The sequence below is a fragment of the Malurus melanocephalus genome, unplaced genomic scaffold, assembly GCF_030028575.1.
Source record: "Malurus melanocephalus ecotype Western Australia unplaced genomic scaffold, MMel_1.1 scaffold_417, whole genome shotgun sequence".
Lineage (NCBI taxonomy): Eukaryota > Metazoa > Chordata > Aves > Passeriformes > Maluridae > Malurus > Malurus melanocephalus.
The window spans coordinates 300,067-314,409 of NW_026623649.1; the positions used below are offsets into that span (position 1 = coordinate 300,067).

At 38.6% G+C, this 14,343-nt stretch overlaps 1 protein-coding gene across 5 annotated transcripts in view; it reads right to left on the reverse strand.

Moving 5' to 3' along the window:
• Nucleotides 1–14,343, reverse strand: part of PIK3CA (phosphatidylinositol-4,5-bisphosphate 3-kinase catalytic subunit alpha) — a 36,731-nt gene that overhangs the window by 5,590 nt on the left and 16,798 nt on the right. For 4 of the 5 annotated variants that reach the window (XM_057379711.1, XM_057379708.1, XM_057379712.1 and 1 more), the window contains exons 3-18: nucleotides 13,811–14,020; nucleotides 12,961–13,211; nucleotides 11,184–11,429; nucleotides 10,255–10,340; nucleotides 8,406–8,511; nucleotides 7,148–7,300; nucleotides 6,910–7,044; nucleotides 5,349–5,473; nucleotides 4,908–4,989; nucleotides 4,256–4,420; nucleotides 3,595–3,698; nucleotides 2,756–2,927; nucleotides 2,317–2,423; nucleotides 1,683–1,804; nucleotides 1,097–1,175; nucleotides 145–315 (exon numbers count right to left, since the gene is read on the reverse strand). In XM_057379711.1, the coding sequence (XP_057235694.1) occupies nucleotides 145–315; nucleotides 1,097–1,175; nucleotides 1,683–1,804; nucleotides 2,317–2,423; nucleotides 2,756–2,927; nucleotides 3,595–3,698; nucleotides 4,256–4,420; nucleotides 4,908–4,989; nucleotides 5,349–5,473; nucleotides 6,910–7,044; nucleotides 7,148–7,300; nucleotides 8,406–8,511; nucleotides 10,255–10,340; nucleotides 11,184–11,429; nucleotides 12,961–13,211; nucleotides 13,811–14,020 (2,314 nt within the window). The remainder of the gene's footprint in view (nucleotides 1–144; nucleotides 316–1,096; nucleotides 1,176–1,682; nucleotides 1,805–2,316; nucleotides 2,424–2,755; nucleotides 2,928–3,594; nucleotides 3,699–4,255; nucleotides 4,421–4,907; nucleotides 4,990–5,348; nucleotides 5,474–6,909; nucleotides 7,045–7,147; nucleotides 7,301–8,405; nucleotides 8,512–10,254; nucleotides 10,341–11,183; nucleotides 11,430–12,960; nucleotides 13,212–13,810; nucleotides 14,021–14,343) is intronic. The other variant, XM_057379713.1, reaches the window with a different exon arrangement.

The following is a 14,343-nucleotide window of genomic DNA, read 5'->3' on the forward strand; positions in this document are numbered from 1 at the left end:
AGAACAGGTAAAAAAGAAAACAAAATACAAAACCAGACAGACTAATTACGGACATAATCTCCCACTTGGCGAACTTTAGGTCTCTTCAAGTTTCCATCAAAAAGAAGCCTACGGACAAGAAAAACAGGCAACAGGAAATCTCACATGTCTCCTTTGTTCTTGTCCTTGAGCCACTGATGCAAYGTATGGCTGTTGAACTGCAGAGCTCCTTTTAAGCCTCCTTTGCACTGAATCTGCATGATGGTGTGAGAGCTCCTCACRACCTCGATGAGTCCCACACAGTCACCGATCGACAAACAACCATAAGGCAACATCCTGAAAGACAAAAGGTTCATTCTGTTTTTTTCCCCTTGCAYAGAGAATGGTGGCAAGAGGTGGCAGAGGATGTATTTTTACAGATTTCTGGCTATTCTGTAAGACATGGGCAATTGTAACTCTCAATTATGCCACCCATTACAGCACTGAAGACAAAACCGTAACCCATGAGAGACAGCATGGACCAACGGGTCCTTTTGTCTAGATAAGGAAATGAAAACTGGGGGTTTCTTGATTACAGAGGCAGCTCCTCTGTCTCCACCTAAAAATGTACCACACAGCAAACACCAATTTGAAGGTGTAACATGTCTAGGTTCAGTTTTCCAGAAGCAGAACAGTTTATCCCAAATGTCCTGCAGAAGCTGTGGCATCCACAGACTCTGTGGAGATGGAGAAGCTCAGGTAGACCGGTAGTCCACCTAACATGTGGACTGAAGCAATGATACCAACTACAAAGATCACTGCTTTGSCAACTCATTCAAAGCCAAACCTACAGACACAATCAATTGGCCACAATGTGGCCACTTYGCCTTAGTGCTTGTATCCATTCCTGGTAGGTAATCCCCTCAGACCCACTTGAACAAGATTTCAGTATTTTTCAAATATGGTTCTTTTATTTATAAAATCCTGTTTAGTTAACTGAAAAAATTAAATGCTGCTCTCACATGTCTATTTATGGCATTTCATTTATTATCTGTGGGAAAACGAAGCAATCTCTGGGAATAAACCAATGCCAAAACCGTTAAGATCAGTATGGCTTGGGAATGACTTTAATGCTTACCGAAGATCAAGACCCTGATTTTGCCAGATGTTTTCCATAATTCGAATTATCTGAAGTGTCAGCATGTCCTGACGCAAATCTGAAACAGTCAAATACATAAAGATTGCAAATTTCATAACACTAGAATACTGAGATCTTATTTTACCTTTCCCCCACAAAACTATGTCTAAATACATCTAAAGGTAATGGGGTTTGCATAGTTTAGTGTAGGTTTTATTGCCTCAATAGAGAAAAGCAGGTTTTAAACAATGAAAAGTGAATATAAACTTGTAGTGGTAATTTTAAAAGCGTACACTGAAATCAGGACAATGGAATCACAGTTTACATATCTGTAATATCTTGAAGACATTTTCTAATAAGAAGAACAAATATTAAATATTGTTCCACCTTGGCAGACTGAGCATCTCAGAACATATAAAATTTRTACTTGACTGAGATAAATATTTGTCCATCTTAATTTCTCCGGAAAAGAGCATTGCTCCGATGATGTTTAAATTTATTTTTAACCACTATTTTATAACCATTAAATAATATGTTAGGAAATAAACAGATATGTAGCTTTTGAATTAAACTTATCTTTCCTTACCATCTCCATTTTTAAATATTATCTCATTGTTCTGAAATAACAATTCAGACATGATATCTGGGTTTTCCCAGTTCAACCACAGCGGCCTTTTTGCAGATGACATTATCCTGCACTCCTCAAGCCTAAAAGAGATAAGATTTCTATGAAATAGGCATGACTTGATTCTTATACCATGTTTCTGTAATAGTACTAAGTTCTCCCTGCTTTGCTCAAACTCTGAACTAGCACCAAATTAAAGATGCAAAGTTGACTGACAATCCATCATTTTTACTTTCAGACTCAAATTTAAATTAGTAAGTGCTACGTTAACCATTTYCTCAGACCAAGGAGAGTTGTGTTGTAAGGGAATATTGTAAATATTCCCTTGGCAATATGTACTCCTGACAACTGGAAAAAGGGCTGCAGTTMCYGCCACCTTAAAGGAACAGCTAAAGGTCAGGTCCRTTCCTTGATTTGTTAAACCATTAGATTGAAATGACTGTACYCTAAGCATTACTCTGCTACAAATTCTATTCAGTGAACTTTAAAGACACTAACATTTAATAAGTTAACACTCAACTTCAACACTGTCATTCTYGCCATTACTAAACATTTACTTAAGAATCTAGACAAACTTCAAAATTGGATACAATACCGAAGGTTTCCCAGTTGATGTGCAGGATTAAGAGGAGAGATAAATCCTTGCAAGGCATCCATAAAATCTGGCCGTCTCATTTGTTCAACAAGAAACTTCATCTGTACCTGACAAATAAGCACATTCAGGWCTTGAGAAGACTATTTGAAGTAAAWGAAGATACCAGATTTTAGCTTTGATTCTAAAGCATGGATTTGCACAGTTCTAATATAAGTAACTTTGCTCAGCTACATATTACACAGATTGAAAACTTTAACTTTCCTTCTATTGCCTTGAGAGCGAGACAATGGCACTGCACAGAAAATATTGCAGCTCCTAGGACAACACACTGCCTACTGCAGTTAGCACCAACACCTTCCTAGTTAATCAAATAGAACAGTTCTAAGTAATTGTTGTGACTCAACAGCACCAATTCTGATACAAGGACAGCTTTTGATACCTTCTGGGTCTCATCCTTTTTTTCCTGCTTGAGAATATCTGTGAGGTTAATCAACTTCTCCATGGCCTCCACCTGCCTGCTCAGGTGCTTTAGGTACATYCCACATGCTCGACAGTAGGACTCCAGAAGCAAACCAAACCTCTGACTGACAGTTTTGTTGTGCATTTCAGACCTAGACAGGGAGGAAGAACAGTTACAGCTTAGAGACAAGACCACTTMGAGGTGCCAAAAATGAAGCTGTTCTTGTGACGTCTCCATACAGTCCTAAAATACATCCCCTCAAACAATCCCCTCCCTTATCCTTGATGACACCAAGGCAAGTAGAAAACTGAGAGCACAACAAAGATGCCTTGCTTCTATTTCTGTCTGATTGCACCAGCTCAGAACAGAATTTTTAGGTGAGCTCTAGCTATAACCCAGTATGTTGTAGACTGAGCTATCAAGCTCTATAATAAGCATTCAATAAACAAGTAAAATTAAAGCTTATACTAAGCTTTTTCAAAACTTATGAATTGGGGGGCTTTCTTTAGGCCTCATATATTTGTAAAGTTTTCTGGAAAAAACTGATGGGGAATTGGGCAGTTGACAATACGGGAAGCTTTTGGCAGTCTCAGACTACCTTGTTTKTCAAATAATCATTAGATAAAAAGCAGTACAAGTCTAAGTACTRTCAAGCAGCTTTTGAAACTGCAAGGCCAAACTATGTATTCAGACTCTTAACCAATAAACCCAATCTTTATTTTAAGTGGTCATGTTTTCCTTTTGTCAAACCTTTAGAACAACTATTTGTATACAAGCAATAGGAATCCCACCACCACTTAACGTGACATTAAGCTTACTTTAAATGCCAAAAGAAGAAATGTCCTATCCTTTGATTAGTCAGTGCCTTCTTGAGTAAAAATCTCACAAGCTGATTATCTAAATACTGCTCATATTTCAGAACCTAGTTAAGAATAAAGAGAAAAGAAAAAAAATCAGCTGCAGTTATTATTTCCATGAACAATACACAGATTAAAGGCAGTTAAAGAAAATGCTATCTATGTTTTACAYTATTTTTTCTAGAATGACTGATCTTGGTATTAATATTTGCATGTGTTAGGCTTTAAACAATATATGCCAACTGTGCACTGGCTGCCTCTATTTCAGGAACTTACCATCTGATGCTTGCTTACTGTTACCAAATATTTTAGCCTCAACTTGCTCAAAATTTTGAGAAGATGGTTCTGCTTATCCTTYCCCATATGTTAGGACAGCTGAAATAGCTGCCTGTTCCAGTTGGTAGAACAGTTTTGCATCTCTGCAGAATTCTGTCATTTAGTACCAACAAGCAAAACCACAGCACTACAGAAAAAATAACATTTCATCTCCTCCTAAACAACCTGCAAAGCAAACAGATTTTTGATGACCTTTCTCACAACAACTTAACTTCTATTGTATTTTAAGCCTCTGTGAYCTTTGAATATACACAAGACAACAARCATGCCATGACATGTTGYATACCTGYACCAGCTGGATTAGATACTGAGACAGTTTGTCATCTGTCAGGGACTTCTCCAGACACCGAACTGCAAAAGCTCGCACCATTGGGTCTGGGTAATTGCAGTCCAGGAGCTCCATTGCTTGCTCTGGCTTGATTGAGGGCCAATCTTTTACCAAACAGTACATCTGTGGGCAAGAAGTCCAAGCACATTACACTTTTGCACTGCTTAGGAAGAAGCTGCAACACACAGCCATTAGAATGTATTGTCAGATACAAACTACATCTGAGTAGGAACTGTTTACTTGCTGGTCATCTCAGTCAACAATCTGSTATTAGCTGCCAGTTGATTTTGTTGTTTTATCCCCTCTAAAAAGAATGAAAACAAAACCTCACATTTAACTGTAATTGACAAGCTGGCAACATAAGAGGGATTTGAGTAATGCCAGCAAGAGGAAATCTTAAGACCCAAACTGAAATGAAAAACAAGAACTATGGATCAGAGACATCTGTCAATCCTAATGGCAACTCCCAGAATTCATTCAATGATCAGGCACACATAACATGTTTTTAACTTCCAGTAGTTTTCTTTAAAATAGAGTATTTTAAATATAGTATAATCTTAATAATATAAAGACATTCAATACTTAAGACTTCTTCAGTGCTTTATGTTACCTGGGCCACTTCATCTCTAGAATTCCACTTGACAGACAGAAGTAACTTGGGTAGAATTTCTGGAGTATTCACACAATAGTGTCTGCAAAAGAGGAAGAAGTTGCATGTATAGAAAAACCACTTTTGCTTTGCTRACCATCAACTGTGTCCCCACAATTTTACACCTTTTTCTTCCTTTGTCAGGAAGGTGCTGTCAGGRTCCAACCATGCAGGTAAAATTGCAGTAATAAGAAAATGGGAACTCATTCAACAACTTATTTTTCTCCACGGGCTTATAACCAAGCCACACAATGCAGAAGGCTTTACAAGCCTTGTCTARAACAACAACTCCCCAACGTGGAAGAAAAGGGAGCAAAACTCATGACAAATTCAGAGTGAATGGGGTGAAGTTCACTCACGGCAAGAAGGGTTTTCTTTTGTTTGGTTTTTGATTTCCAGTACCTGTGTCTCCAGAGGAAGTCCTTCTCTTGCTCAGTGATTTCAGACAAAGGGTCTCGGGTACATATGGCTCGCAGTTGCTCCTTGTCACTCTCTGTTAATTCACTATCCCGAGCTAGTCTGTTACTCTGCAGAGACAGTGGCACATTAGCCCTCCACACGATTCCTTCTGTGGCCAAACCACAACATGAAACACGGTGTTTGAACAGCAGATCCACCCYTACAGCCTATGTCACACAATAACTACCTTCTTGTATTCATTTGTTATAACAGAGCTTAAGATTTAGAAAGAGAGATAAAAGACTGGGCCTTTGATCTCTACAACTGCTTTTAGTCACAACTGGGACAGGAAGAGGTGAGTTTYAACTAAATCAGATGTGTGGAGAACTAGCAGCAGTTGAGATCTGATGAATGACAGAGTGCAGCACAAAGTGAGACCAGTCATTTCTGACCCCAGCTTGAGGTTGCTGAGAACTGCTGAAAGGAGTGAAAAAGATTCAGAGCAGAAAAAGCAGAACAAGGGGGATGAAAACACATAAATAAGGGGTAGAATGCTGTAGAAAAGCCTTAGTAACAGCAAGGCAGGAAAATATTAAATCACAATTTCTGTACGACATTCCCCAAAGAGCACAGAAAACAGAACTGCTACAAGCAGAAATTAATCTTGTTTAAGACTTCATTTAYTAAAGACAGTTTAGAACAATGGCAGAGGTATTGAAACAACTACTRTTCGATTTTACTTTATAGTTTAGATCAAGCCCAGAAGGAAAATGCTTTTATCTTGTGGTCAACACCAAAACCATGGAATTCTATGAATTGTGAGATAGTAAATTAAGATTTAATATTTGTAAATTTTTTCTTATTTGAGACATTAATGAACTTATAAATAATCTCTTATGTATTGATTGATTTTAAATGCAGGGTATTCATTGTTATTTTGAGATTAATAACAAATTTTGCTCTCTGTATCATAACAAAAACAGCTCTAAGAAAGCTCCAAGCCTCACCAAAAAGCAATTGTAATGCAGAAGTTCTCTTTGTGGAAGGAGGGAGATAAAGGACTAYACCCATGTGTATGCCAATCAATTTCCTTGAAATTCCCTGTACTTGTGCTCATAACTAGCCAATAAAACAGACAGGAGAGAGTCCTAAGCACCTTTGGGTACACTGGAAAGCCTACCTATAAACCTGAAACTGCAACAAAGAAAAACAGTATCAGCGGAGGAAAATTACAACTTTTCAGAAATTAAAGGAAGCAGTTTAACATCCAAATTAGTGATACAAAAATGTAAAAAATGCCTGAAGAGTTTACACAAAATGACAGTTTCTCTTCAGAGTATTTTGGTTGGTCAGTGAAGAATTAGGTCAGTTTACTGGTAATATAAAGAAAGGAGAACGAAAATATTGCTCAGTTTACTAAACACATAACAGAACACTGATTTCCTGATTTTATAATAAATTCAGTACAAAAAGAAGTTTTGCCACTGACATACCGAGTAAAATAAAGTAGTAAATAATACTTTCATATCTGAATAGCTAATCCTGGAGGAGGAGTTTGCCTTACCTGCCCTGCATAGCTGTAGTTGAATCCCAGTTCCCGTGAAATTGTCCAATTTGCATGTTCTTCAATCACTGTCATATCTGGGAACTTTACAGGGTTGCTAAACCAGTCAAATTCCAGCTCCAAGCATGGAGTTTCCTGGGAAAGGGAATTCAAATTACTTTTTCTGCTGAATGATAGCAACCAGAACACAGCATATTATGAAAACATACTCTTAAGAGGGAAGCTGGCATGCAAATACCTTATTTGGATTTGATCCAGTAACACCAATAGGATTCAACAAATCCTCCAGCCCATGAGGTACTGCCCAAAGATTCAAAGCCATTTTCCCAGATACAAGAGTGTCTGTGTAATCGAACATGTTTATATTTCCCCAAGCCAATGGACAGTGCTCCTTTAAAGAGATTAAAAYACGATTTTTTTCAGTGTCATCTATGGATTACTGCAGAGCAGGTCAGGAGAAACAACATTTTCACCCTAGATCAGGTTGTTACATTCCCAGATTAGCAGAAAGCAGGTTGTGGAAGCTGTACCATGTTGTTCTATAAACGGCTGTCATGGCAGTCCTTTAACAAAATGATACCAAAAGAATTGTAAGCACATGCACACATCTTCCTCACACCAGAATAAGWCAAGGTGATGGAAAAAGTTTTTTCGACAAAGAGACCTTTTACCAAGACCTGTATTGATTGAACAAGGGGTGACAGGTTTAAACTCGAGGCCAATATTTTTATAGTGGACAAAATAAGTACTTTTTAAATAAGGGTAGGTTTTTTTAATCAGATTTGTCAGACACTGGCACAGGATGCCCAGAGAAGCTCCAGATGTCCCATCCCTGAAGTGTTCAAGGCCAGGCTGGATGGGGCTTGGAGCAACCTGGGATAGTGGAAAGGGGGTGGAACTGGATGATCTTTAAGGATCCCTTCTAGCCCAAATCATTCTGTAAGGTTCATAAATTTGCTCATAGACAAAATCCCCTATACATTACCTGTGGCACACTCTCAAACCCAGAATGCAATGATGCTGCTGGCTAAAATTAAATGTTGCATATAGATTCTTAAAAATTACTTAAAAATTACTGTTTGAGATCTTGCATCAAATGCTAAAAGGAGTACAAATTTTCTTTATTTGAAAAACTCCAGAACTACAAATATTATCCTTTAAAAATAAACAGGCTAATGACATGGGCTTACAAGACTAATTTTAAAAGCACTTCCACCTCAAAACGCTAACACTGGTCTTCACATCTAACAATGCAGCACAGACACAATTTACAGTGCTGAAAACGGAAAAGTTTTTTCTGTAATAATTTCCAAACCAAAAAAAAAAAAAAAAAAAAAAAAAAAAAAAAAAAAAACCCACAAGAAACATCCCCTATTTTAATCAGAGTCAAATCAAACATTGCACCCATTGCCAGGACAGCATTCACCAAATATCTTCCCAAACTCAATTTGAGTAGCTTTGGCTCTTTAGTATAATAAATCCATGAGTTATTTTACCTCCTTAGCACCCTTCCGGCCTTTAACAGAGCAGATGGAAAGGCAGAGCCGAGCAGCACGGGGGAGATCAGGAATGTACATGTCATACAACAGCCACTCATTCCATCTGAAAGATTCAAAAGGCAGAGTTAAACCAGGTTAAAGGAGAGCRTGGAGACAACATCATTCACTCAACCAAAAGGAATTTGTTGTATTCCTAAACTGTGTATTTGCACAAAGAGCACACTTTCTCACTGAAAGGGGTATCCATACATGCATTTRACCACATCCACTGCTTTTGGGAATGGAAACCTCCCCAGTTCTCGACCCAATATTGTTTAAAACATAAGGTTTAATTCCTGTCATCTGAAGATAATGGATTTGCATAGACGCTACACTGATGTGAGGCTTAGCTTGTGAAACCGTTTTCCCTTCAGGGGAAAAAAGCAACTGAGAAAGAGCTTTCAAAACCAAACTAAACTTGAACTGCTGGAACATAAAAAGATATCTGCAAGATGGGAATAGAACATGGAAATCCAAAGCAACATTGTTAACTCAAATATTTCTCTATTTACTAGAGTAATAAGAGCACAGATTGATTTTGTTTCTATGAACTTCTCTAAGAAGAATTTAGCTCCCAGTTGGTGGAATTGTGCTTTTGAAGAGGAATTTCTGAATCCAGTTTTCCTAAGTGGATTGTCATGCAGAATTTTCTCAGTTGAAAGAGGTAGAAGCTTCYAAGGACAACATTAATTTTTCAGTGTATCCATAGCTACTGAAAGCAATTTTACAAGGAAATAACTGTGAAAGCCCTTCTCTAAGAATAAAGAAATTGGCAGATAAACTTTMATTCACTTCTCTTACGTGTTCATTTCATATAATACAGATCTGTGTGACCATATCCATGATTTCAAAGCATAATCTTCACCACCTTTCCAAGATTTTCTCTCTAAAATAGTTTAAACTATCAGTTTAAGTACAGCTGTATTCGGGGCAACTCAGAAGGAGAGCCTATTTTTCACCAACTATGTATATTATCAGTTCTTTAATTATAAAACTTAATCATAGTCATAGAAAATGTACAGATAAAAATAAGAGTTTAAGAAATTATTATTAAAGACATGAAGTCAGAAAGTGCAAGCAAAGAATTACTTCTGCACACATACTTTGCATCTAATCCTAGCAGGTGCTGAAATTTCACACTTTTTCATTAGCTAGTTAYGAGAACAGGTGGCTAAAGTATGTCCCCAATGTTTATATACGCTCATATAAAACTTCTTTTTCTGCATGTAAGTTCAGGTGATTTATTTTTCCAGGTAATACTGATGGTTTGTAAACATCCTGAAAATAATCAGCCCAGATCTGGCAGTCACTTCCACGTCAGCAGGTGAAACCCTCTCTCCACATTYAGTGGTTCTCCTTCAGAAGGAACCCCACCAAAACCAACCTGCAGATTTCAGAGCAACACACTGCCTCATGCTGAAAGTGAAATCTGGACCTGCACTACAACATCTGCTGTTGACCCAGCCAAAATCAGAGCCCAGTTGCCTAAAGCCCAGCATTAATGTGTGAATGATGAATTCTATTTTATATATATGAAATATATTGGTGTTTCAGCAATGTAAATGCACATGTAGAATAGATCTGTTCAGTAAAGAAACTATACTATTATGTGCAAGACAAAATGCTTGTGTTTGAATTATATATATATGGGTTATGCTCTATATTTTCACAAAACTTAAGGTAAAGGATTCCCAGCATGGAGCTCTACCTGAGTAATGGCTAAATCGAGCCTTTACTTCTCCAGTGCTATCATTTATGATGCCCTGGAAGTCAGGCTCTCTACAGTMACTCAGGAATTCCATCTTACCTGGGATTGGAACAAGGTACCCTCTGAGTATTCACATTGTCACACAAAGGCTCCCCTCCATGGTAGATACCTGTTCTAACATAGATCTGAAAACAACATCCATATTAGTCTTTGAAATGTTACTGTAAACGATTTTTTCATTGCAATCAATAGATACTGTGATTAGAACACATTATCCTTTCATTTTCAGCAAGAGAAAAACAAAAGACTGAAAACCAAACAGCCCCACCACTTCCCAGCCCAAATTAATCCATCCTCTGTCAGGTGGGAAGCACAGTATATGAGTATATCATTCTGGAAAATCTGTTATGTTATTTATCATTCATTGTGAAACTAGGTCTTAAAAAACACCGTAACAAATYTGAAATGAACACTAAAAAAAAAACCCCTGGGATTTGTTCTCAATTCTTCCTGTGCCAAGGCATTGTGAAAGAAATTCCAAAGAAAAAGAGAGCCAGAGTTGTGGCTGTCTCCAGGGAGATTAAGCCCCACACCTGCCTTTTGTCTCCTATCACCCCACACCTTTATTTTTATAAACAAAGACAGCAGCATAGTATCCAGCACCCCCCATCAAGAGCACTCTCAATTACTGTCATACATTCTTAAACATAATTACTTAGAACACAGATAACAACATGGGCTTTTTCTATTACATACTCTGCCAAAGAGCTATGCAGAGTCCTGCTCCTACCAGGCAGAATATTTAGCTGACTACCCCAAATTCACACTTTCTAAGCAGTACACAGAAGTTTCCAGATGCTAAAACATTGGTCCATTCTTTAGAATGAAATACTTCAACTGAAGTTAAAAAGTGGTATCATTTTCTAACATGTTAAATAACAATTCCTTTCCAGTGTCAACACAGGACAAACACTGAGGAGGGAAACTGCTGAAAAGCCACATGTGATGCCACACAGCTAGTGCCATACCTTGTCTATGTCCCTAATGTTCACATTTACATAGGTTGCACAGAGGATCCTTATCCTGAGAGCACTGTTGATAGTCCAGAGGGATTTGGTTGTAGCCTCTCCGTTCATGTAGGGCGTGGCTGTGGAGATGCGCCTGGAGTAGGATGGCATGGTGAAGGTGTCCAGGGGCAGCTGGGTGTACAGGCTCTCCTTGGCCATCAGCATCAGGTTGGGCATGCGGCCGAGCATGATACAGCTCCTTATGTACTGCATGGAAAAAGTTTTTTTGACAAAGAGACATTTTACCAAGACSTGTATTGATTGAACAAAGCGCTGGGTCTTTGCAAAGCCTACCCTCTGAGTAATGTAAAAACCCCAAGATATTCAGGAAAACAAAGAAGTCAAAGGGCATTGGAAGAGGTTATGTCCTGCATGCACACCCTGTAYGGTGTTTACAGCTACAGCATCCAGCAGTTTGAACACATTGTTGGGTAGGGGCACACAGCCACACTCCGTACACATTTTGGGATGTGAACACCTACAACAACGGATGAACTGGAGAGACAGAAGGGAGCTGATAAAAAAAACAGCTGGGTTGCTTGTAGAGCTCCTTAGCCCCGGCACAGCACTGCACAAAGCAGATGGATTTGAGCTGTTCCTGGAAGCAATTGAGCTGTTTTGGAACAGCAAGGGCTGCAGCAGCCCAGGTGACTGCCAGTCCCAGGCAGGGAGCACAGGTAAGCAGCAGACACACTCATTTTTGGTTCAGCTGTGCTCATTACCTTACACYCARCACTGATCCTGACACACTTCACCTGTCCATTCAGGTCTGGGAGCTGAGAGCATTTAGTCTGGCTACACTAGCACAAAACACAGTGTGTTAGGACAGGTCCAGCCCTGGAGCTAATGAGCAAGCTCTGCTGGGRCAMAGCAAAGGCAGAGCAGATGCTTCTGAAGAAACCACGCTAGATCAAATAGGTCTGGTGTTTGATCTTCAGATGACTCTGCAGAATTATTCATGTATGCCTGCACTTGTTCCCCAGCTCCCAGAGTACAGAGATACTTTTCCCATTATTCAGGATCCCCCACCCTCCTTCTCTCCTCCACTGCTCTGAAGATCAGAATGTCAACCATTTTAGCTGAAGGAATGGGAGCAGTGTATTACAACAACACATTTCTCCAAGAGGAAGCAGCAGCAGCAGCCTCTCAGGAAATCTACAGGGTAACATGGTTGTCTGCTCCACAGAGGGCTGCTCAGATGCTCTTCTGTCCCATATTCTGTCTCACACTACCAGCCCAGACAAACCCAGGCAGTGAAAGGACAGACAGACACAAGGAAGGCTTAGCAATGATTTCTGTAGTGCTAGAAGTTTGCATTTTATGTCATTGAAGGAGTGATAAAGATGTAATGGGAAAAAAAGAGTTCTCTTTTACCACCCCTTTAGGACAAGATTTACAGTACCAATGGTTATTTCATAATTTACAATGTGATCTAATTTTCTGTTTTATTATATCAGCACCATTCAAATATAGCTCATCTCTTGCCATCAGAAATTCAGGATATTTCTGAAAGTACCTATCTCAGATTTAGCACTAACATTAGAGGGAAACATTCAAAGAAGAAAAATTACACTAGTGACACAATTTTTAGTTTAAACTATCCTTTCTCCCCGCTTTCTCCTTTTTAAATGTGCATGCACTGTCACTTCCTATGTTTTGSATAAATTCAATGAAAAAGCCAGACCTAATATTAATTGTTTTTGTCCCCCACAAATTTGGATTCCATTATGTTACTCACCTTATACTGGCTCAGTGGACATTTTTCTAGCAAGTATTCATCACAGCCGCAGACTTTTAAAATATATTTGCCCTGGTACTCCAAGACACAAAGTTTCAGTTGTTCAGAAGACAGCAACATACTTCGAGTTTTCTTCCTAATTGCTTCAGCAATAACTTGCTCAGGCACACAGTCATGATTGATTTTTAAGGTGTATTTCTGCTTATCATTGTTTGGTGAGACTATCACCCAGATCACCACTATAATTTGCCCTGGAAGAAATGTAAAATAATGTTAGGGCTATCATTTTCAATGCAGTTTCCAAACAAAAAGCCCAAATCCAAAATAACCCTCAAACCAAACAACTCCCACAGCTCCCCAACACAGAGATTTTCTTTTAGTATTAAAAGAAGATGTAAACAAGATTCATAGTCCAAACTGAGAGAGGATTTATAACCTCTACAAGAACCCAGATGCATTAAGTTTATTTCTGACTCTAGTGTAAATTCAAACTTTTAGCCCTGAGGTTAAGACCATTTTTATTAATTGAATACTACTGACTATTTGGCCTTCAGTGATTCAGCATTATTTAATTCCAGATATCTGAACACCATAGAAAACTGCAAAGCCAACAAGCTGTTCCCACCCATTAAAAATGTCACCTCTATTTACTGAGTTATATTTCAAGATTCAATTAGAATAGTGCAATTTAAAACACCCTTTTGAATGTACATTCCATCAAGAAAATTACTCTGAATATTGCTAGMGTGTACTAAATACAGCACATAAAACAGTGATTTGCCTAAGCCACCACTGCACTCTTTGATTTCCARCACTGAAAATATGTTTCTGCTGTAAATATTGGCCTTACCTTTGTCTAGTTTGTTGTATATATGTTTGGGGAGTTCGGCTGAGGACTCTACRTTTGGAGGATAGACATACAGTGCTCTGCTGTGCGGTGCATTGGCATCCCGAAGATCCACGGCCTCTTTACAGACGTTAAGAATGTTTCTTCTGAAGTCTTGYACTTCTGGATCCTTGACCATGTCAAACTCACAGACAGGCATGCCAATAGCGAAACCTACAGCATTGGAACAGYATGAGGAAATAACTGTAACTGATGACTAGAGCTACAGATTTCTTCAATCAGTCACAAAAAAAAGCCGGCTTTAAGGAAAACACAGCCTAAAATATTTGCCAGCTTCTACTTGTATACACATTTATTTTACAGTATTCAAGAACAACACAGATCTAAAGTTAAGAGCACTCAGCAGACACAGAAAAGGTTAGAAAACAGGTGTACATTCCCTGAAGATCCTGGAAGCCCTAAATCACCACTCTCACAGCCAACATTCCTCCCGGAGAAAAAGCACCAGGACTAAACTTCCTTTGAAGCCAGCACAG